General features: G+C 39.5%; 1 protein-coding gene across 3 annotated transcripts in view; it reads left to right on the top strand.

Moving 5' to 3' along the window:
• The window catches only part of cyb5r4 (cytochrome b5 reductase 4), a 121,912-nt gene extending 97,389 nt beyond the window's left edge, over window positions 1–24,523 (top strand). For all 3 annotated transcript variants that reach the window (XM_069887451.1, XM_069887452.1, XM_069887453.1), the window contains exons 13-16: window positions 2,714–2,861; window positions 4,794–4,880; window positions 17,732–17,896; window positions 23,840–24,523. In XM_069887451.1, the coding sequence (XP_069743552.1) occupies window positions 2,714–2,861; window positions 4,794–4,880; window positions 17,732–17,896; window positions 23,840–23,894 (455 nt within the window). In that variant the 3' untranslated portion in view covers window positions 23,895–24,523. The remainder of the gene's footprint in view (window positions 1–2,713; window positions 2,862–4,793; window positions 4,881–17,731; window positions 17,897–23,839) is intronic.
• Window positions 24,524–25,499: the final 976 nt, after the last annotated feature.

Genomic DNA, 25,499 nt, shown 5'->3' with positions numbered 1-25,499 from the left:
TGGTATGTGAGTGGGAAGGGAAGGTTGAGAACCACTCCTGTAAACCCAATTGTTACTGAAATAATTTGCTTGAGGAAAATTGTCATTGGCCCATTTCCTTTGGAGTTATGAAACCGCCCGCATAACAAGTCAATTAAGTACAATTAAAACTGTGGTTTCAGACTTTTTCTTTCCACTCATACCGTCTTAAGCAATTCCTTGCTAATCACAGCACTTATGGCAAAGGGATTACTTTAGGTGGAGTGTGAGTTTAGGGGGACAGTTTGAAAACCACTGAGTGTCCCCGACGCCTTTATTGGAGAATTCCGCATTCATGCCATTGGATTGTAGACTTCCCAAGGAGAACATGAGGTATTGTAGACTACCCAAGCAGAACATGAGATTCTGCTCATTTGTGTTTGCTCTCACTAGTCGTGTGGGTTCCATGTGGGAAGGGGGAGGGAGTTAAAATACCTTGCAACTGGGAGCTCCATATGGCCTGTTCCTGTGCTCTGCTGCTCCATACATTATGTTCTTAAAATAGATGAGAGCAAAAGGTTAATGTCCCAAGTATGATCAATGTAATATAAATATTTCCTGGAACTGAAAAATGCAGCTGATTAAATAAAATGACCTTTAAAATAAAGGTACAATATATCATTATTAATTAAAAGATTGTTCGCATAGCAAATGAACACTATTTGCCACTCTATAATCATAGAAAATGGTAATATCCTGAATGCAGTCAAAGTGGGTACCATGTATGATAAGAAGATAAACATCAGTATAAACAAAAGATTTTGAAGAGCATGGTCAGACAGTGAAAATATGTTTCAGAGAATCAATGTTGCAAGCCCCTCGTGGTTGGTAAATCTCCTGATATTAGTTTTTAGTAGAGTTTTGGATGGAAACTAGAGAATGACTATAGTCTTACTGCATTCAGTCAAAGAGGATTTTTAGCACTCAATGTGTTATTCCTAGACTGAGCTGGCAATTAATAATGTAATACCCTTGCAAGTTAATCTATGGAGCCTATTGCCAAATGGTATGTTGGCCGTCATATCAAGAGGGTTTGAGTATAGGAACCAGGATACCTTACTGCAGCTGTACAGGGCCTTGGTGAGACCCCACCTGGAGTATTGTGTGCACTTTTGGTCACCTGATCTAAGGAAGGATGTTCTTGCAATGGAGGGAGTGCAGAGGCGATTCACCAGGCTGATCCCTGGAATGGCAGGAATGACTTATGAGGAAAGATTGCACAAATTGGGATTGTACTCGCTGGAGTTTAGAAGATTGAGAGGGGATCTCATAGAGACATATAAAATTCTGGCAGGACTGGACAGAATGGATGCAGATGGGATGTTTCCAATGATGGGAAAATCCAGAACCCGGGGCCATGGTTTGAGGATAATAGGCAAACCATTTAGGACCGAGATGAGGAGGAATTTCTTTACCCCCAGAGGGTGGTGAATCTGTGGAATTCATTGCCACAGAGGGCAGTAGAGGCAGGTTCATTAAATATATTTAAGAGGGAATTAGATCTATTTCTTCCGTATAAGGGTATTAAAGGTTACGGAGAGAAGGCGGGGACGGGGTACTGAACTTTAAGATCAGCCATGATCTCGTTGAATGGCGGAGCAGGCTCGAAGGGTCGAATGACCTACTCCTGCTCCTATCTTCTATGTTTCTATGTTTCTATTTGAATGGTGGAGAAGACTCAATGGGTCAAATGATCAAATTCTGCTCGTGTTTTATGGTAATTTTTTTAAACATACGGCATGGTACAGGCCCTTCCAGCTAATGAATCCATGCCACCCAATTACATCCAATTAACCTACAACACACATGCATCTTGAAGGATGGGAGGATATACCAGAATACCCAGAGAAAATCTATGCAGGCACCAGGAGAATGTATAAACTCCTTACAGACAGCGCTGAATTTGAACCTGGATCACTGGTCCTGTAACAGTGTTGCACTAACTGTGCTGCTCACATAGCACATGGATATCACAAAATAAAATATTGATAATTAGTCAAGTTGCATTAAGTCATAGAATCTAGTAATGAATCCAAAAGGCTGCAATGTACCTCGAAAATTGTTTTTCAAGCTTGTGCTAGGCCTTGCTATGACACTGCAGAAGGCCGCAGGCAAGTTGGTCAAAGTGAGAGTGGGATGAAGATTTAAAGTGGCAGGTAATGGAAACTCAGATTGCCCCTGCAGAATGAATGCAAGTGTTCCACAAGGTCATCACCCAATCGGTGTTTGGTTTCACCAGTGAAGAATGGACCACATTGTGATTGCTGAATGCAGTACACACAATTGGAACAAGTGCAAGCGAATTGCTACTTCAGCAGAAAATGCTGTTTGGGTCCCAGCGTGATGAGAAGGAGAAAGATTTAAGGACAAGTATTGTAGCTTCTGAAGTTTCATGGGAAAAATGCTGCAAGAAGATGTGGTTGGTGGGAACTGAACAGATGAACCAGGGAATCACAAAGGGAATAATCCCTATGAAACGCTGAAAGGGGAGAAGGATTAGATCTAAGTTCTCCAGTTCTGAAACACTGACTTTTTTCTCTCACTCCGAGGATGGAACTTGGTCTGCACTACAATTTCACCATTCTCTTGTTTTATAAATATTCGAACATTGAGGATTTTTAATAGTTTGTCAGGGAAGGGGTTTGTTCATTTGAAAGCAAGTAATAATGTTTAAAGATACTTTTCTTATCCAAAGGGGATTCCGTATTCTTGAGTAGCCCAGAGGGCAACTTCAAATGCACTCAACTTAAAGGAGTATCTGAGCTTATCCTATTGGCTGCCGGTACAGGGTTCACTCCCATGATTAAACTTATCAGCTTTACTTTGAAGATTTCTTATTTCAGGTAAGATGATTTCATGTGTGATTTCATACTTGTCAAATTGTAATAATTTTTCAGGCATTGAGTTTTCTGCCTCTTTGTTTTGTTCAGCAGTTCTTGCCTTTTAGTGTGCATGAGCAACTAAAACCCCACGTAACCATTTTTTAGTCAAAATCTGTATTCTATTTTTTTAAATGATCCATGCTGACTGAAAAAATATTTTACTTTTTAGAGAATGTTGAAATAAATATAATTCTTTGGTCTTCTCTATCTTCTTTATATAAATTAACTGACAATCTGATCATTAAATCACCGTTTGAGAATATGGGCACAATTTTTTTGATTTCAGATTAGCCCAATCATCTTTTCCAACTTTCTTTGCAAGACCCACCTTATAATGAGTGGCAATGATTGGGTGTTAAATTTTTTTTAAAGACCTTTTTATTGACAACAATTTTGTATCCTTTGAACAACTGGTTGTAAAATTTAATTTATCTAAAATTCATTTTTTAGTTATTTACAAATTGGGCATTTTGTTCAATCACAGATTCTTAATTTTCCTGGAATTCCAGATGTGAATAGTCTTGATACATTATTTGAATGACAACCTCCTTATAAATATTTAATATCTCTTATTTACAACAAAGTGGCTAATTTAAGACAAGCCTCTTTAATTAAAATGAAGAACGCCTGGGAGCAAGATTTGAACCTTTTAATGTCCAATGAGGTATGGATCACTATTGTTAAACTGATTAACACTCCATCCTTTTGTGCACGTATTGTCTATTGCAATTTAAGGTGGTTCATGGAGCACCTATGTCTAAAGTTAAACTGTTGTTTTTATCTGAATATAGATCCTCAAAGTGACATATGCAAAACAGATGATGCCTCTTTCATTCACATGTTCTGGAATTGCCCTAGCTTAACTCTATTAGTTATTTTTAAATTAAAATTGTAACTAACCCTTTAATAGCTCTTTTTGGAATACTTTGTGACAATAATTCTTGCCTTTTCTTCATTAATGGCCAGACGTGTAATTTTGATCAAGACAATATTTCACCTACACATGCACAATGGATATTATGTCTTGTTTAAACTTGAAAAAAAATAGCTATGCTCTTATTGATTCAAATATCAAATTCCAAACAATATGGGACTCGTTTATGGACGACTCTCATTACTTTCAGAGTTGGTGTTGATTTGCCACTTGAATTTTTTAATTATCAAGCTTAGGGGAAGGGGTTTAGTATTTCCTATTTTGTTTCTTTTTTTTTCTTTTTTGTTATGTTTGGGCTATTGTACTTCTGAATTTTGACATATGATCATCATTATAACTTTTTTACTAGTTCTGTCGTACATATCATAATTGTGTTCATTTTTTTCTATTGAGTAACTATCAAAAATAATTTTAAAAGTAGTTTTAATCTAAATAAGTTTAAATATTAAATATTCACTGTCATTAATTTTCCAGTTTTTAATCTTCTCTATTCTTACCTCCTTTTAAATTTATGCTCACTAAAATGCTTTCTTAGAACTTGGCCCATTTCTGATTCTTTTATTACTTTGGATTTGCCACAGTCTTATTCCAATAATCTTTCATAAATGCAATGCACACACGTGCCAGAGAAATTCAGTAGGTTATGCAGCGCCCATAGGAAGTAACAGGTAACCAATGGTTCAGACCTGGGTCCTTCGTCAGGTGGCTTGATTGAGCATTTCTACCCATGGATGCTGCCTGACTTGCTGAGTTCCCCCAGATTTCACCACCTGTAGAGTTTGTGCTTTTCCTTTTTATTGTATCCTATTTTTCAATACTGTGCTGCCACCTTTCCCTAATTCTGTAACTGGAAACTACAACCTGCCATTCTTAAAATATTTACTTCCATCAAATGCATTCACTCTTTGAAATTTAGAATAAGCGCACAAAGGGAAAATGTTGCAACTGTTTTGTTTCAGAAAAATCCAATTGATGTTCTTTAATAAAGAAGAAAAGGATATTCTGTGGAGGGATCAATTGGACAAGTTGACATCAATAGACAAAAGGTAACTTGTTCATTATAGTCAAAGAGTCATATAGCTATGTATGTTTCGCGTGATAATTATAGTTTTTTTTTAATGTGGTTGTTATATTCAGAATATTTACATTTCAATTTACATTGATTAGATCTTAATATGTATATTTAATTTTTCTTTAATATTTTTTCTTTCTTTATGGCTCTCCTTAGGAGAATTGGCTGAAGGGGGGGGTTCTTTTTTTTTCTTCTTTTTTTTCTATATATAAAAAATAACGTTCATGTTTATGGTTAATTGTTGTATATGTCATGTACTATTTGTTTTTTGAATGAATAGATAAAGTTTATAAAAAGAGTCATATAGCATAGAAATTAACTATTTTGGCTTATTATGTCCTTTGGCTACACTTTAGAAGTTCCACTTATTAGATTTGGCCCTTAAGCCTTTTATTCCTCGGTGATTCAAATGCACATCTGGATGCTTCTTAAATGTTGTTTGAGTGTCTCCCTCCACCACAACCTCAGGCGTATGTTCCAGATATCAGCCCATTCTCTGCAGTAAAAAATATCCTTCATAAACCACCTGTCTGTCAGCTTATACCTGGGAAAATCCACAAATGTGGTGGAGGAACTCATGCAGGATTCAAAGAAAGTATCAGGCAGACGAAGTTTTGAGGTTGAGCCCTTCCATCTGGGATGCTAAAGATCAGGAAAATGCCCAAATAAGAAGGTGGGTTGTTGGGGGGGGGGGGGTGGTGGGGTTGGTGGTGAGGGTGCGGAGGGGAGCGCAGGAGCTTGAACAGTGAGGATACTAGAATGGGAGCAATGAAACAGCCTCAAACTTGAAAGCAGTTGGATTAGTAGAGTGTTCTCTTGCCTTAAATACCCCGGGATTCAAGGTAAAGGATTCTTACTATCGATCTGATCAATCCCTATCATAATTTTAGATACCCCCAACAGATCACTGTTGTGCTCCAGGGAAAAACAAACCCACCCTGTCTAATTTCTCTTTGTAACTGAAATACTCCAATCCAGGCAACATATTAGTTCATCTGTTTTGCAACTTCTCTAGCACAATTACATGGTTCCTATAGTGTGTGGCAATCAGAATTACACTGAAAAAATGGGCTAACGAATGTAACATGACAACTGCTCTTATATTGTCACAGCTAATGAAGACAAGCATCTTCTTTGTTTCTTCACTACCCTGTCTACCTTTGCAGCCATGTTCAAGGATCTTTGGATTTGAATCCCAAGGTCTCTTGGTTCATCAACATTTCTTATGTACGACCTATCAAAATGCATCACTTTGCACTTGTCAGGATTAAGTTCAATCTGTTCTTGCTCTGCCCATTTTCCCACCTCATTGTTCAAGTTTTAAGATGGTTAGAGACAAGTCCTCAGGTGAAAGTGGAAAATTGGGGAAAGGTTACTCAAAATAGTATTGGGCAGGAACTGGGGAGAGTAGATTGTGAGCAGTTGTTGAGAATAACAAGCTTCATGAACTTTGAATGACACTGTTAGTAAAATATAAAGAAAATAGAGGTAAGATTTAAGAAAATGAAAATGGTCAAGGCCTTTGAGAAAGATAAAAGAAAGCAGGAAATAACTTAAACAAGCACCTTGAAGGGCTAAGAGGGGATTTGAAATGACCTGAGCAAGCAGATTAAATAGAATCCCAAAGCATTTTATACACATGCTATTAACTATGGAAAGAGAAGATCCACTCAAGGACAAATAAGAAGTCTATGCCTGGAGCAAGAGGAAGTGGGGAGGAGGGGGAGAGGTCTTAAATGAGTACTTTGCATTGGTAACATCATGGAAGGGCATATTGATATTCCAGGATATATTGTGTTGAGATGAAAGTTGGGTTTCTTGAAAAACTTTAAGATGAGTGAGAACCCAAGGCTTGATGGAATCTGGAGGCAATGGAGATTGCAAATGCTTTAATCTGCAGCAAAAAAAAAAAATCTGCTGGAGGAACTCACCAGATCAAACAGCATCAATGGGTAAAAAAAAAAGAATGGTCAATGTTTCAAGTGGCAACCCTTCATCAAGACATCATGCTGGTCAGTCCACTGAGCTTGTTTCTTGCTCCAGAGCATCTTTTCCAGAATTCTGAGGGATGCAAGGAGGATACTGCTGGGGCCTTGACCTAAAACTTTGCATCCTCTTCAGCTGCAAGTGAGGTCCCAAGGGGTTAGAGAACAGCCAATGTTGTTCATTTGTTTAAGAGAGAAAGAGGAACAAACCAGGAAATTATAGGTGTTGAGCTCTTACAGTTATGGTAGGAAAATTATAGGAGAAGATTAGGGACAGGATTTATTTGCATTTGGAAAAACATGATTTATTTGTGATAGCTGCATGGTTTTGTGCAGGGGTGATCCCGTATCACAGGTTTGATTGATTTTTATATTAAGAGATCATGGATGGTGATGGCAGTGGATATTGATCCATATGGCATTTGACAAGGTCCTTTGTGGTATGCTGGTCCAAAGGATTAGGCCATATAGGATCCACGGTAAATTGGCAATTTGGAAACAAAGTTGGCTTCATCTTCAGGTCAGAGAGTCTTTCTCTGATGGGCATCTGTAACCAGTGGTTTTCTGCAAGGATTGTATCAATTTTATGATGCATATAAATGAACTAGATGAAAATATAGGTGGTCTGATTAATGTTTGCAATCGATGCAAAAATAGATGGAGATGTTATTAGTGAGGGAGGCTGTCAAAATATTAGGCAGAATGTACTGTATATCATCTGGAAATTTAGACAGAAATGGCAGATTGAGCTTAATTCATAGTCTGTTTTGGGGGCCAAATGTAAAATGGAAAGTATACAGTTAAAGACAGGAACATTGATTAACAGAGTGATCTTGGAGTGATCTTGGAGTATAAGACTGTAGTTCTCTGAAAGCAACACAAGTGAATAGGGTTGTAAAGAAAATGTATGGCGTGCTTGCCTTCATCAGTTGGGGAATTTAGTACTGTATAAAAGTAGGAAAGTCTCTGGAAAACTTCGGAGTACTGTGTGCAATTCTGGTGACCACACTAGAGGAAGGATGTGGAGAAATTACAGAAGATATTCAACAGCATGTTGCCAGGATTAGACTGTATTGGCTGTAAGGAGAGGTTGAATGAACATAAATTGTTTTCTCTTAGCATTGTCAAGGCCGACCTGTTATAAGTATATAAAACTCTGAGAGGCATAGATGTGGTAGATAATCAGTTTTTTTTAAACCCAGGTTAGAAATATCAACTATCATTAATGCACAGGTTTAAGGTAAAAGAAACATTGAAAGAATACGTGCAAAGCAAGCTTTTGTTTAAAACACAGAGAGGTAGGTGTTTGGAATGTGCTGTCAGGGGAGGTGGTAGAAGCAGATACAAAAGCAATATTTAAGAGGTATTTAGACAGAAATGTGAACAAGGGCGTAATATGCAGACATGTCTCAACAGAAGGGATCAGTTAGATTGGTATCTTGATAATTCTGGACATGAAAGGTCTGCTCTGTGTTATATAGAGAATTTACGTTAAAAAGAATAAGTTAAAATGTGATGATTAATCATAAACAGGGAAGCCAGAACGGACAGAGAGTTTACTAGCAGTCAAGGACAGAAGGAGCTGCTGAATATGTTTTTTTAAACCTATCTTTTCATGGTCATAGTGAGAGACATGCAGGAGACAAAGGATTGATAAGAAGTGTGAGAAACAGAATTTAGTGAATGTAGAGTTCACAGCGTACGTAACGAACGTGATAATTAATAATGCAGTTATACTTAGAATGTTTTTGTAATACTAACCAATTAAAACAGTATTAATAAGAAGGGGAAGGGCAAATAATAAGGGTATAAAAATCAATGCACTGTATGTATCGGGGCTTAACTGGTGAGAAACCAGTTGAGTCCAACTCTGCAGACTTGTAAATAAAGCTTGTCGTGTCATCAGTTTTAAAGAGACTCATGTGTGAGAAGTTTTATTTCTGACACTCTGTATTTTATGGTGTGTTCCAAATAGAAGGTCATGCTGTAGCTGAAGACTGTAGTCCTTCCTCTCTATGAATTTTGTAGCATCTGCAAATTTACATCCAAATCAGTGATGTAGATCATAAACTTAAAGGCCCCAGCGCCAATCTTTGTGGTGGTACACCACTGCTCACAGGAAGGCAAATCTATACTACCACTTTCGATAGCGATCTCTGAGACAGCTCACTGTTTTTGGCTCCAAACTCGACCACGGTTAAAAAGGAATGATGGAGCAACTCAGTAGGTCAAACATTGTACTTTATATAGCAAAGATTTTATAAAAACGTGACCAATGTTTCGGGCTTGATCCCTTTATCAAGGTAAAATCAGTGGTCCTACTCTGTTTCCTGTCCATTAACCACACTATTGTATTCTCAGAATACCACTAATTTAATCTCTGTCACTCTTTAATAAAGGCCTTCTGAAAATCCACATGTATCACATCACGTGGTGCACGCTCATCTACTCTGCTAGTTTTACAACGCAGAATACTTTTTTTTCTTTAATCCATGTTGACTCTACCCAGCTGTGTTATTAATTTCTAAGTTAAGGTTTGGCCAATTTTCCCAGTCAGTATTGGGGAATTTGCATAAATAATTAGGTCATTTTTTTTGTCACCTAGAGGGTGGTAAGAGGCTAGAAATCTGTCCACTAAAGATTAATTGAGGCCAAAGCTCTCACCCCATTTATGATCCGAGTGCTGGAACGCGGGATGAGACTAAATCCATAGTTTTTCAGCTACACGGATAATAGTGCCTTGAATGACCACCTCCTGACTTTTAAATATGGCAATAGAAACATTTTTGGCCAAAACCCACTTCTCATTGTGACCTTTTGGAATGTGCATTTCAGCAAAATAATTAGCTCATGAATCAGGGCTCTCAATATTGCTCAGTATCCTGTTTGTGGCTGAGCATGTGCATTCATGGTTATTTATTTGTATGAAAGCTAATACATTTAGATCCTGGCCTGCTATTGCTATTTGATGCATAGCAGTAGAAAGCCAGGCTCTAGGTGAACATGGGTCAAAGCTGAGGCGCCATAGTGTGAAGCCCAATCTGAAATTCTTAGAGAGAATATTAAATCAAAAAGGGGAGGTTTCAACAGAGGTTCCTGGAGCTTAACACTTGCTGAAATCTTGCTTCTCACCCACTCTCTTCTTGACATCATACAGTCATGCCTCATCTTGTGCCACCATTTTTTTCATTTAAAATCATGGAAATTGATTGGAGCAAGTCTTCTGTGGTTTTTTTTAGGCAACTGATAAAGGATTGTTTCAATATTTACGTGCTTAGTATTTGCCCCCCCCCACTCCCAAATTTTAATAGTATAGCATAAGCAGGACTTACTTGTGTTTTTTACATCTTTTCTTGAAATAGTAATGACTGTAAAGCAGTTAAAGTCCATTGCTGCACTGATCAACAAAATTGAGGATCATGGGAAATATTTAGACAAAAATGTGAACAAGGAGGTAATACAGGGAGACAGACCTATCTCAAGAGAAGGGATCGGTTAGATTGGCATCTTGATCATTGTGGACTTGGTGGGTTAAAAGGCATTTGATTGGTTTTGAGTTCAAGTTTCCCGATCATCGAAAATATGTGTAGGTTAGGAGATTTCACCAAAGTGGCTACTGCAATCTCATGCACTGCCATTTTTTTTTTAAATAGACCAACTTGGCTTAAAAATAGAAAGCAATGAGTTGTGGTCAATAAAAATCTTAAACAAATGTACAGATACTAGAAATTCAAAATAAAAACAGTGCATAACTAAAATATACTATTATTTGGATAAATAAACAACAATTCAGGTGGATGTGCTGGGAATCTTTTTTATTTTAAATTGCAGAGGAGATGGATGGGATAAAGGAAATAGAAGGAGAAATCAGCTACTCGGCTAATCGAGTCTACTCCACCATTTAATCATGAACTGATCTATTTCCCCACTGCCTGGCCTTCACCCCAAAACCTTTGATGCCCTGGCAAATCAAGAATCTGTCTATCTCTGCCTTAAATACACTCAATGATCTGGTCTGCACACTGTCTTTGGCAACAAATTCCACAGATTTACCACACTCCGACGCTCTTCAATCCTGAAATTGTGCCCTCTTGTCCTGGACTCTCCCACCATGGGAAACAACCTTTCTACAATTTCAATTGGATGTAGATAGGCTCTCAGAATGGATTTAAAAAATAGCAGGTTGCATTTAATACATGTTTGTGAGCAAAAGGGATGTAAAAAGACTTGAGGCATCATGGCGTAAAGAGTGCAAAAGACCAGCTGGAACTTGTTGCTGAGGGAGTGATGAAAGTGCATGTTATTAAAAGGGTATTGGATAAACTTATACCATATATTTTGGGATATAAGTCGACCGGCAGATAGGTCGACCCATTTTAATGGTTTTATGGTATATCTGGTGTATAAATCGACCCCCCCCCCCCCCCCACCAATTTTATAGCTTCTTTTTTCTTCTTTGGCTTGGATTCGCGGACGACAATTTATGGAAGGGTACGTCCACGTCTGCTGCAGGCTCGTTGGTGACTGACAAGTCTGATGCGGGACAGGCAGGCACAGTTGCAGCGGTTGCAAGGGAAAATTGGTTGGTTGGGGTTGGGTTTTTCCTCCTTTGTCTTTTGTCAGTGAGGTGGGCTCTGCGGTCTTCTTCAAAGGAGGTTGCTGCCCACCGAACTGTGAGGCGGCAAGATGCACGGTTGGAGGCGATATCAGCCCACTGGCGGTGGTCAATGTGGCAGGCACCAAGAGATTTCTTTAACCAGTCCTTGTACCTCTTCTTTGGTGCACCTCTGTCTCGGTGGCCAGTGGAGAGCTCGCCATAGAACATGATCTTGGGAAGGCGATGGTCTTGCATAGCATGGGGTCAAAAGTACATGTTGGTTAGATTCAATGGATGTGATAGGCCAATCCTGAAAGAGCTGTTTAGGTTCTTATAGTGGAAATTTCAGTGAGCATTTTTCTTTTTAACTGGTGTCAGTGCACAAATAGCCAGACATTGTTCTCGCAGAAAAAGCCCTCAGTGCTCACGGACAATTTGGAGAGTCTCTGGGAATGGTGGGCTCCCCAAGGTTTTAACAGTAGGTGCTTTCAAACTGCCATGTAAAATGGGGTTAACTGGGCAAATTTCCTGGTTAGCACCCCACTCACAAGTCAGCTTGAAAGGGTCTGACCTGGTCAGCGATGTCCAAAGTCAACCGGGTCCCTGCCCTACCTAGGAGGTAGTCGGGGAACCCAGTTAAACTTACCCAGGACACATTGACCATTGGCTTGAACAGCAAAATGGCCGACCCAGTTACTCCTGTGACGTCAGCGCTTACATGCTGGCATCACAGGGAAACCCCTGCTGAAGTTTCTGTGGTGATCGGGGAGAGCTAGGGGTCGCTGCCATGGCACACAGTGGAGAAGTTGCGGGGGGCAGAGGGGTCGATTGCCGCAGGTTGGGGGAAGTGCAATTGATGGTGGGGGGAGACTGACAGCTGGTGGGAGGACAAGAGAGACTAGTTTGCTTGACGCATCACTTACTGCGTCATTGCGGGGGCGGAATCCCCCTTAAATCACCCCTAAGCTTAAAAGATGCTGAAGGCACCTTTGCCCCACTAATGTATCTGGGTCCCAGGAGGGCTACGCAGGTGCTGCAGTTTAAAAGCACATAGTTTCAACATAGAAAATCTCGTTTTAACTTGTAACTTATCTTTTGTGTGACTAACATGAATTGTGGACTAGTTTAGTACTTGTAACTTTTAGATGATGAACAATAAAGGGCAGTATTGATTTACCGCCAAAAAAGAGGCTGCAGGATTGCTTGTCTAGTTTTAGAGCATTAGATATTCCCAATAATTCTATGCTTTCAAAAGGATAAGTAGTAAGATTTTGTTGTTGACATCCAACCATAGCTGTTGCAAGGCCAACTGGTCTATGCTCATCAAAAGTTTGCCCTTTCCTTTTGATGAACAGGGATTTCAGCATTTGATGCTCTTTGGTTCTCAAAATTAGATGCTGCATTATTTCAGATCTCTCTCCATATTATCAAGTCCAGGTTAAAGGTTCCGTTATTGTCATGTAATACTACATTTAGAATGTAACATGCATGAAATTCTTTAACTTTTGCCTACTGTAAGGCAGACAGAGAGTCCCAACTTTGTCCAGCACCCTTCTTGAAACACCTCATGCCCTTTATGTTCATCTCCTGGTGCTGATGTTTACAGGACAAATGTCAGCAAGAGGATAACAAAAATAAATGCTGCCATATCTGAACTTTTGCAAAAGGAAGAGCAGGTTTGACGAAATTAGATTTTCTCTTATGCACTGGGTACAAACTTTTGTGTACGGTAGCCCTTGAACTTGACCTCAAAAACTGTCCATCACTAACTGCTGAACTCTGAATTTTTAATTAAATAATCACCTGCCCTGATTTTAATCTAAATGCCCTGAGGTCTCCATGAGGGAGGATATATTTAGCATTTCCTCCAAGGTGCTGAATAAATGTTGTTGATTCATGACATTCAGGAGGTAATGTTTTTGTTCTTATCTGCTTGGGCCTGACATGCTAGTGATAGGATATAACTACATTGCGGTGCAGTAGCCTTATAGGTGAGGATCCAGAATTTGTTGGTCTGGAACAATTGTCACCGGCACCTAAGGGCTTGGCTTATAGAATTGTATTGCCTCAGAAAAAGGGCCTCCAGCTGAAGTATTGACTCTGTTCCTCTTCTCACTGATGTGGCCTGACTGGCTGAGTATTTCCAGCATTTTCCAATCTTGTTTAGAAAAAAAAAACATTCAATGTTTCCTGGTAATCAGATGTCCCAGGGAATAGTGTCTTGGAAGTCTGCTATATCTGTTATCAATGAATGAAAAGTGGATTCTGTGATTGTAAACTGCCAGTTACGCGTAAAAGTATTACGATCTCAGCAGCAAAACCCCACCCATGCATTAAATTATTATTTTGCCATGCAAACTAGAAAAGCAAAAAATAAATAACATCTAATTGTAACTATTTCTAGTTTAATCAGGCAGTTCAGTACCTTAGTTTTCCTACTTATCTGGCTTCTTATTGAGCTAAAAGGGGTTCAAAATGGCAGTAAAAATATACTGTGAATTGAATTTCAGTTTTTATCCTTTTGGCAATTAACAAAAATCACTATTTAACAATCAATGGATATTCGGAATGTAACAGCATAACCTGGGTCATTTCAATCATATACAGCGCTCTCTATAATGTTTGGGACAAAGTCTCTTTTTCCCTTTATTTGCCCCTCTACTCCACAGTTTTAAATTTCTAATCAAACCATTCACATGTTGTTAAAATCCACAGTCCAGATTTTATTCAAGGTTACTGGTCTAACATTTTGGTTTGACCATGCAGAAATGCAACATTTTTTGTACCTAGTCTCTCATTTCAGGGCACTGTAATATTTGGGACATTTGGCTTCATAGGTGATCGTGAAATTAGTGTAATTTCTACATGGTCAAATCAAAATGTAGACCAATAACCTTGAATAAAATCTGGACTGTGAAACTTAATTACATGGGAATTATTTGATTACAGATTTAAAACTGTGAAGCATAGGGGCAAATAAAGGGGGAAAAAAAAGTGTCTTTGTCCCAAACATTATCAAGGATACTGTATGCCAGTGGCAAAGTTACTGTTTTGTTGCAGTTTATTGGTTGCGTGACTATTAATAAATCTTGTTTTCAAGATTTTCAGTTGAGAATGTTAACAGAATGCCCATCCAAAAGCAGAATTCATACTGTTAAATGCAATTAATTCTGCCTCAGTAGAATACTAATCAATGAATATTTTGCTGAGAAAATCAATGCAAATTTTCAAAGGTTAACGTAACTATTGGAATTTGTGCAGCTGTGAATTTAAATGCAAGCATTGCTGAAAATCAATTATTTAATAAAGACCTCTTCCTAATCTTGTACTAAACTTTAAAAGCCCCACAATTATTGACATTAACGTACTTAAAACTAATCTGTCCATTGGGCTTGTGAAAATATCATTTAGATAATATTACTCCAGCTGTACCTTCTGCCAATAAATACCCCTTGAAATTATATCTCCATCAACAGATTTAAGGTCATTATGGAAAAACTACTGATATATTGAATACACATTTCTATAAACACAATGAAATTTTATAATTAAGTGATTGAGGCATTTAAAATGGTCAAAATTGAAACTAATGGCAAATATGTGTCAATGGGATTTACCAGAGTGTGTATCCCATATGAAGCATTTCACCATGAATATTGTATGTATTAACAGCACCAAGATTACTATTATAGCTATATCCCTCTTTGCTAAATTTTCACAAGTGTGTCCCAGTCATCAAATGTTACATTTAGGTGCACACTGCAGTCAAAATCACAAATAAAGCTTCAATGTAAAATGGTGAGATGGGGAAGAGACTCCTTATTATGGTGAACAGTTTAAATGTTCATAGGGGTAAACTATAAAATCATTATTTTCATTGAAAAGATTACTCTTGCATCCACAAAGGGACGATTTCAAATAATTTTGTCAGGCTTGGAGTCATTTGGAAATCAAGAAAAATGCAGTTGCTGGATTAAAAACAAAATTACTGGAAATGTTCATCATGTCACGCTGTATCAGTAGGAAGAGGAGGAAAAAAAAGTCAGTATTTTAGGAGGAAAACCCTTCATCAAACCCGTTCGGTTCCATTTGTGCATATTTCCCTTCTGTTAAAGATGCATGTAAATGATTACATCATATGGGAAATGCCACATTACGCACCAACTAAAAGAAACAGGTAAATTTCCCCTTTCTCTTCATTTGCCCCTCATCACCACAGCACCTTCCTACGACTGTACTGCTCCGCTGCTGCCATTGAAAAGTGCCTTTAAGTTTAATCACCTTCCCATGATTCATTCCAGCAGCTCACATGAATTGCAGACATCTTGCAAAAGTCACCATCTGTCAGTCTTTTCACCACAAAGATGTCCAACTTAGGGGGGAAAAAAAGGATAGACACCACCATCAAAAAGTGATTAAAAAGAACCAGCAATCAACCTGCAACTATTGTCGTTAACTGTTCTTTTAAGTATCAGGTGCAGGTGATGAAAGCATGTCCATTAGTTATAAGTGAACATGCTTTAATCAACAGGGTCAACGTCATTGGGGTGGGGAAGGGGGTGGGTGGCATTCGTGGGCCACCCAGTCCAACACCACCACCCCATCCGATGCTGCCAATACCCCATCTGAAGTTGCCTCTGTGCCCCCCCCACCAGTCCGACTCTATTGAAAAATCTGCCCCACCCCCCACGGTGACCCTAATGCCGCTCAATTATATTTCTTCCGATGCCGACTCAAGGAGCAGCAGGAATCTTGGAATGTTGAGCTCCAAGTCAGCATTGCAAGATGATTAATGCCATGACTATTCTCTGAGTGGTTTAGTGGAGATGCCAAGATCCTGATGAGTAGTGCAATTTGTATCAAAGATGTACAATATCTTCTTTACAGTTTAACATAAACTTACAAAATGGAAAATCCATAACAAGTCATCTCATATACATACAAGTGCAAAAAAATGGAACTACATTAGACAGTTCCTTAATCCACATGAGAAACAAGTTATTGATTTAATCTAATAATAACCATGTTGAAACACACATTTGCCAAATTAAAATATTGTATGTTCTCACTTTGGTTAATAGAATGCCAAAACTACTGTAACAATATTAATATTTCAGGTGAATTTATAAGATTTAGAGTATATGCATACACACATTTTAAAACATATCTTATTTGAAAGACTGAAGAAATATTGAAGATCTCTTGGGGAATGTAAGAACCTTTCACCAGTAGGTGTTAATTGGACTGACGTCATAAAATGAACGACCATTGTTTGGAACTGGAGACACAATGGCTGATTGAAGATCTTTTCAAGGGTTTTGCCAGAGTGCACAGAAAATTCACTCCTGGATTGTGTACCTAAGAACTCCTGTTGTTTGCTGGAGAAGTTGGGGTTTTTGCAAGACACGAGTCACTTGCTCTCTGGAGTTTCAGTTGGAAGAGAGAGAGAGTTGAGTTAACAGCTCAGTCTTTCAGTCAGTGTGTGGGACACTGACAAGTAACTGAAAAGTGCAATCCAGGAAAAACTGTTTGAAACTGATGAAAGTAAGTTCCAGAGCAGTTGATGGCTGGAAGTGCTATCTGTCTGATGTTTCTCTTGAAATAGAGGAAGGAATGGAACTCTGTGGTAGCTTGAAGAAAGAGGTTACCATCTGGAATACTCTGATGGGGCAAGTTTCATCAGCGAGACCCTGAGGTCAGTTGTGGAAATCCTGGAGTAGCAAATATCTCTCTCTGCAAACCCTACAAGAACCTTCCTGAACGGTAAACATTTACCTTTCATGCACCAAGCCTGGTGAAATGTATACATGTTAAATTCTGTGCACAGTATGGTGATTGCCTGCAATCAGAGAACTTGGAAGAAGAAGTGAGATTGAACTGTGAACCAAAGAACTTTTCTTAAGTCCACACACACACATTACATACACGTATGCTTAGAATTAGAAGGGGGTAATTTGGGCTAGTAATAAATATAGAGTTAAGTTAAAATTTGATTCTATTTTCATGTTTCAAGTTGATTAAAAATAACTTTTGTTTTGAAAGCCACTTGTCATGGTGAATGTTTATTGCTGCTGGGTTTTGGGGTCCTTTGGGCTCGTAACACTACTACCATTATAAAGTCCTGAACAAAAGCCAACAATTGCAACTTTTCACTTTCTCTTACCTTTAAAATGAAAAGTTAATTCAATTTGTATACTACGTGCAAAATATTAAGAGAAAATTTTAATTTTTTTGTCTGCTCAGGTTTGAGGTTGAATATATTCTGTCAGAGCCTCACTCAGAATGGACAGGAAAACGTGGAAAGATTGAGAGGTCTCTCTGTTCAGAGCTCTTAGCAAGGCACACAGAAAAGTTGAAAAGACTTGTGTGTGTTTGTGGTCCAAATTCCTTCACTGAGCAAGTAATTGGGTATGTATTCTAATGTTCAACCTTTGCCCTGAGAACCCTTTGCTTGTCTGCATTTCCTGAACTCTGACTCAAGATGATCACTGAATTTAAAAAGGGATGATATACAAGTAGAAATGTGAAAGATCACTCAAAGCAATCACATTGGTTTCTATGAAACCATCCATCCATCCTCAAATACAGTCAGTGCACCATTTCAGCCCACCTTTGGGTCCCAAGTATTAAGCTCTGAACATACTCCATTAACATTTTTGTCCCTCTACCTCTCTTTGCTTATAAGAAGCTCCTTAAATGCATTTCTATGATGAATATCTTCCAGACCCCAGAGGTCTGGAAGGCTGGCAGGAAAACTCTGCATGCCAAACTGCATGAGTTTTTCAAGCTTTGTTGGGACCAAGGAAAACTGCCTCAGGACCTTCGTGATGCCACCATCATCACCCTGTACAAAAACAAAGGCGAGAAATCAGACTGCTCAAACTACAGGGGAATCACACTGCTCTCTATTGCAGGCAAAATCTTCGCTAGGATTCTACTAAATAGAATAATACCTAGTGTCGCCGAGAATATTCTCCCAGAATCACAGTGCGGCTTTCGCGCAAACAGAGGAACTACTGACGTGGTATTTGCCCTCAGACAGCTCCAAGAAAAGTGCAGAGAACAAAACAAAGGACTCTACATCACCTTTGTTGACCTCACCAAAGCCTTCGACACCGTGAGCAGGAAAGGGCTTTGGCAAATACTAGAGCGCATCGGATGTCCCCCAAAGTTCCTCAACATGATTATCCAACTGCACGAAAACCAACAAGGTCGGGTCAGATACAGCAATGAGCTCTCTGAACCCTTCTCCATTAACAATGGCGTGAAGCAAGGCTGTGTTCTGGCACCAACCCTCTTTTCAATCTTCTTCAGCATGATGCTGAACCAAGCCATGAAAGACCTCAACAATGAAGACGCTGTTTACATCCGGTACCGCACGGATGGCAGTCTCTTCAATCTGAGGCGCCTGCAAGCTCACACCAAGACACAAGAGAAACTTGTCCGTGAACTACTCTTTGCAGACGATGCCGCTTTAGTTGCCCATTCAGAGCCAGCTCTTCAGCGCTTGACGTCCTGTTTTGCGGAAACTGCCAAAATGTTTGGCCTGGAAGTCAGCCTGAAGAAAACTGAGGTCCTCCATCAGCCAGCTCCCCACCATGACTACCAGCCCCCCCACATCTCCATCGGGCACACAAAACTCAAAACGGTCAACCAGTTTACCTATCTCGGCTGCACCATTTCATCAGATGCAAGGATCGACAATGAGATAGACAACAGACTCGCCAAGGCGCCTTTGGAAGACTACACAAAAGAGTCTGGAAAAACAACCAACTGAAAAACCTCAAAGATAAGCGTATACAGAGCCGTTGTCATACCCACACTCCTGTTCGGCTCCGAATCATGGGTCCTCTACCGGCATCAGCTACGGCTCCTAGAACGCTTCCACCAGCGTTGTCTCCGATCCATCCTCAACATCCATTGGAGCGCTTTCATCCCTAACGTCGAAGTACTCGAGATGGCAGAGGTCGACAGCATCGAGTCCACGCTGCTGAAGATCCAGCTGCGCTGGGTGGGTCACGTCTCCAGAATGGAGGACCATCACCTTCCCAAGATCGTGTTATATGGCGAGCTCTCCATTGGCCACCGTGACAGAGGTGCACCAAAGAAAAGGTACAAGGACTGCCTAAAGAAATCTCTTGGTGCCTGGCACATTGACCACCGCCAGTGGGCTGATATCGCCTCAAACCGTGCATCTTGGCACCTCACAGTTTGGCGGGCAGCAACCTCCTTTGAAGAAGACCGCAGAGCCCACCTCACTGACAAAAGACAAAGGAGGAAAAACCCAACACCCAACCCCAACCCACCAATTTTCCCCTGCAGCCGCTGCAACCGTGTCTGCCTGTCCCGCATCGGACTTGTCAGCCACAAACGAGCCTGCAGCTGACGTGGACTTTTACCCCCTCCATAGATCTTCGTCCGCGAAGCCAAGCCAAAGAAAATCTTTCTTTAGCCTATCCTAATATCTGGATGGTTTGATATCAACTTTAAGGTCCCAAAGGGGTTTACAAAATATTTTGAAATGTAATAGTAATCAACTACAAGTAGTTGCTGAGGTTCCTCAATTAAAATGTCAACAAGCCACATTTATTTCCAATCAGATAATAGATAAGAGCATTTTATTGGGATTTCCCCACAAAGTCTCCATTTATTACCCAAATCTGAATGGCCTCAAATTATTCTGTTCCAGAATCCAGCGTCTGCTGTTAAGAGTTTCCTCATTTTGAAAATCATTAAAACCTGATCTATGTCGTTGAGCAGGTAGCTTCTGCAACACTCATTTGCCAAAATAGAGGAATCAAGGCAGTGCAATTAGAGCATTCAAGGTTGCCATAGAGATGAGGACAAATAAGTTGAGCAAGTGCAGCAAACTGTGGGTGGGAGAATGAGGGAGATCACAGAGAACTGGATGTAAAGATGGCAGCCTATGCATGTTCCCAAACCCCTGTCGGGCAACAAGACCACAGGGGCTAAAGATAAGTCGTTAGATGCTTTGATCTGTCTTCTTTTCCTTTAATACATTAAAAGGCTGGGAAATAGCTTCTTCCTGCAGGTTCTGAGATTGATGAATGGTATCCTGTAATTTCTTGTAAATAAAATGAGTGAATAATTCCAAAATATTTATACATATTTATTTTGTATCTTAATCGCATATATACATTAAAACGTGCTGTGAATGTGTTATCTGGTTGTATGCGTACTGTCAGATAATAAACTTTAACATGACTGAGGGATTTAAAATATGTAAACAGTATCCCAATAGAAATGCTATCCTTTGCAGAAAATTAGCTGTTTTCTGCATAACATATGCTTGTTTAACAGAGAACAGAATAGCACAGGAGCACACCATTCAGGTCACAATATCCGTACTAGACATAATATCCAAATTAAACTAAAATTAAATTAAAAGTCTGCGGCTTGCACATTATTCAATTCCCTTCACGTCAATTTAGAAGCCTCTTAAATGCTACAATTGTATTTGTTTCCACCATTACACCTGACATCCCATTCCAAAAAAAATGCCATTCATTGCAACTTTAAATTTAGCCGTCCCCCTCCCTCTTTCTCTTTACTTTAAACACATTTTCTCACATCAGAAAAACATTCCAACTTTCTTCCCGATTTGTGCCACTGATAATTTTATAAACTTCTGTCAGATCTCCCCTCAGCATCTGACATGCCAAAGAAAACAACCCAAATTTGTCCAACCTATTTCCAAAGCTCGTATCATTTAATCCAGCATATTAGTAAATCTAATCCATCCTCTTTCCAGAGGTTCTACACCCTTCTCCTAAGGAAGGGACCAGAATTGTGCACAATACTCCAAGTGCAGCCTAACTAAAGTCAGTTGTATTAGCTGCAATGTGACTTCCATGCTCTTATACTCAATGCCCCATATAGGCAAACATGCCATGTACTCCTTTACCACCCTATCTATTTGTGTGGTCTCTCTCAAGGAGCTATGGATCAAAACCCCTAGATCCATCTTCACATCAAAATGCTTTTCAAGAGTCCTGCCACAAACTCTACTAGTCCCCCTTACAAGTTGTAATGCCTCATGCATGTCCAGATTGAACTACATATGCCAATTCTCTGTAACCATTCTATATATCCTGTTGTACTTTTTGATTGCACTGTCCCCAGCCCACCAATCTTTGTGTCATCTGCATCTTATTAGCCTGTCCACCTACTTTATCATCCAAGTCACAAGTTCATGAACCTTTGATCCAGTTAGCCTGAATCTATAGTGGAGGTAGAGACTATGAGCATTTAAGTACCTAGATGAGTACATGAATATCCAAGGTACAGAAGCTTATGGACCCGATGGTGGTAAATGGAAAAAACATGGATGGGCTCAAGTGCAGCAAAGTCAAGTAGCCAGGAAAGATAAGTGGCAGCTTTTCTTGTTTAACTCAAAGTGAAGTGTGGATGGGTGCTTGATGGTTGGCATAGATATGGCAGGCTAAAGAATGTGTTTCTACACTGAATAATTATTGCTGTTTGAAATAGGCATATTTATTAATTATTAATAATGTTATTGCATGTTCAAAATACAAGGAAGAAAGTACACTCCATTAGGCTGAAATGCAAAAAAAATGCCTGCTCCAATTTCTTAATGTGCAGGACTTTAATAAGAAATTAGTGTAAATATTTCCAAACATGAGCAAAACTATATTTGCATGACTTCTAGATAGACAGCATCTGTAAATAGGTCTATTTATTAGCCAATAAGTGCATAATAATTCAAGCATTTTGGGCAACTATTGGATTGGAGTGATATGCTGCATTTTTTTTTAAATCTATTGATACAATGAATAAATGATGTAACAGGTGAAAAGAAAAGCCCATTTGACTTTTCAAGTCTATACAGGCACAAGGAGAAAATGGAATATCCATTCAGAGAGCATTAGTGGTCAGGATTGAACATAGATAACCAACCAATACAGTTCTGGCTAATACTGACATAAAAGCACAATCTATTTTTCTGATGAGTAAATAGGCAGCCCTGTGCAACTCTTTTATTTGGGTGCCTTGGCATTCAGCATGGGTGATCATGTCTCTCTATCTGTCATGATCTGATGTTCCGAATTGTAGTTTTTGCCTCCCCTGTTCTCCTTCAGTGAAGACTCCATCTTTGAGCTGAGACAGTAGTCAATGCTGAGTTCATGATTATACAAGGGAAAAATACTTAAGTGGTTTCCTTTTGCCTTCTTCAGTTGCAGTGTCCATCCTGGATGGGTAACCCTGGCCATTGATCAGCAGATTCACCTGCCCAGCATTTTCAGTTTTACAATCATAAATTCCAATGTGTAGAATCTGCTCGTAAAACCATCCACCATCTGCAATCCATAACCATAATCCTAATTGGGAGGCTAAACAGGTAACACACCTTGCCCAAGTGTGACCTGTAGGCTATTGGGTGGAAGGAGCGCCTTACACCTTTTGCTGAGCAATTCCTGTGCAATTAGAGACAGTTAAAACCATTGTAACAGCTGCCAAAGGCGGTGCTACTGAAATGAAGCACATCCACTCAACACGAGGATGAACCAGTAACTGGTTATTTGAATCTCTTGGACTGCTTTAAGGGGACGTCCCACTTCCTCTCTGGGGAGTGCTGATCTAAGGGAGTGACATCAGCGCACTGCAGTCTCACTGCCTGCCCAGCGACGTACAACCAGCAAGTGGTGACGTCTCCCTGGCAATGTGTGTCGCAAACCACGGGCTTCTGAGAAGGGAAGGGGCCCCGCTCCATCTTGTATCAAGTGATGGGGTGGCGATTCAACCTGTCATTCCGCCCGGTACACCATCTTATGAATTCCTATACCATGTTTCAGTGACGTGGTTAGCAGAGCAGTTGGGCACAACCTTATTACAGCACCACCTACCGGGGTTCAGATCTGATGCTGTCTGGAAGGAGTTTGTACATTCTCTCGGGTCTGCAGAAGTTTCCTCTGGGCACTCCGGTTTCTTCCCATCCTCAATTATAGGAACCTTATTTGGGGACATGGCTCATGGGCTGGAAGGGCCAGTTACTGTGCTGTAAGCATTTCTAACATTTATTGGGAAATGTAACCTTCTTGAAAATGAAATCTCAAATTTCTTTGGTCATCCTATTCCATTCTTTTTTCTTGATTCCACCACAAGATCTGATAAATTAAAGTCTGAAAAATGAACTTACTGAATAGCTGTCAGCACATGTACTTAGGATATGAAAAGTCTACAGTGTAGGATAAATTTCTGTCTGGAAAGACTGCCAATGAACAAATTTATTTACAATAAACAAAATATCATAAGATTTTGTGCAAGCATCAAAATCCTCAACTTCTCATTTACCTTTTATTTCTTCTACAGCTTCTGCAAAGAATTAGGAATTAGCAATGAAGATATTCATGCTTTCAGCGGATAACCCTTCGAAAAAAAAATCTGCAAAGAGAAAGCCATTCTGCTGTTAACGAAAGACAAACCTGACAAGCAAATTCTAGTAAAAATGGTTTATATAAGTTGTACCACTGCTATGCATAACTCATGACTTTGTTAAATTTTGTGTGATGAATTTGATACAATTCTAAATGCATTCATCTTTTTAAATTGCACATGTAATACATTCTTGAGGAGGAGGGGTATCAAAAGAGTAAATGCAGTGAGACTCGTTTCACTAAGGTTTGGGAACTAGAGGACATGGGTGAAGGCTTAAAGGTGAAATGTTTACAGGGAGTGCTGAGAGCATGGAATGAGCTGCCAGCTGAAGTGATGAATGCGGGTTCAACTTTGACATTTTAGAAAAATTTGATAGGAATATTGATGGGGAGTGAGGGGTGGTTATGGAGGGCTATGGACAGGTGAAGCTCAATGGGTCTAGGCAGTTATGCAGAGACTGGAGGGCTGAATATCCCATTTATTTGCTGTAGTGTTCAATGGTGATGTGACTATACAAAGTTCAGAAATCTTAAAAGAACTATATTGAGTTGAATGTTGATACATTTTTATTAATAACATATCCAGAAACTGAATAGTAAATATAAAAAGAAAACTAAACTGTAATATGCTTATTCAATACTCTGTGACCTCACACCTATTTCTAATGTAGATGGAGAAAATTTCTGCAAAAAGCTGCAGATTATATTTTATGAATGGCTTATAATAAGGATGCCTTGTTTAGCCAGACAAGACTCTGCACTGATATTGTGTACTGCTATCTGTATAGAAAGTGACCCCCAAACTGATCTATTCAGCTATATTATCACAGAAAAGTTTCTACCTTTTTTAAAAAAAAAATTGTGCAGGTTATTTAAAAAATCATATGGAAAACTGAACAACATTATCTGTTGTGTCCATTATTTTCTACAATGGAAATGTCTATCCTCAAATATAACTATATCAATGACTGCATAAAACATTACAGCAGTTAGCTCAATTCAGAAATAGTTTGATCTGAACAACATTCTTAATTTTATTTCTCTGGGAATGGTGAGTTTCAAGAAAGGATGAACTTCATGAAGTGGGAGAGGAAACTTTGAAGCAATGTTAGATGTTGAGCATTATACTGGCAGTCCCCAGGTTAAAAACATCCGATTTACAAATAACTTGTACTTATGAACTGACAAGCCAGCTGGAAGTAGAATGCCGTCAACTTCCAGATCCATATTGGGCTGTCGGGAGAGCGAGGCAGTGGTATCAGTGTGGGGATGTCCTGCCTGGGATATCCTGCACTGATAGCCTGCGCCAGCTGTCCCACCTCTGACAGCCAGCCATCCCAAACCTGATAGCCCGAAGGGACAGGAGCTGGAGTGTGCTCAGAGACGCATCCAGTGCAGCTGTCCCTTCAGGTGGCCAGTGCTGCACTTTTAGCACTGTCACCTGAACAGCAATTCAAAGGGCAGCTTCTGCTTCTGCAGGCGCAATCTTGGTGGAGAATGCACCTGAAGAAGCCTCAAGAAAACCCAAGAGATGGCACTACAAAAGGAAAAGACCAGAGAGACAGATAAAGAAGAAGAAAGGAAAACAGCAGAAA

Source organism: Narcine bancroftii, chromosome 6, assembly GCF_036971445.1.
Source record: "Narcine bancroftii isolate sNarBan1 chromosome 6, sNarBan1.hap1, whole genome shotgun sequence".
Lineage (NCBI taxonomy): Eukaryota > Metazoa > Chordata > Chondrichthyes > Torpediniformes > Narcinidae > Narcine > Narcine bancroftii.
Note: the sequence above shows the minus strand (reverse complement) of the source record. Positions and strands in the feature narration are given on the sequence as shown.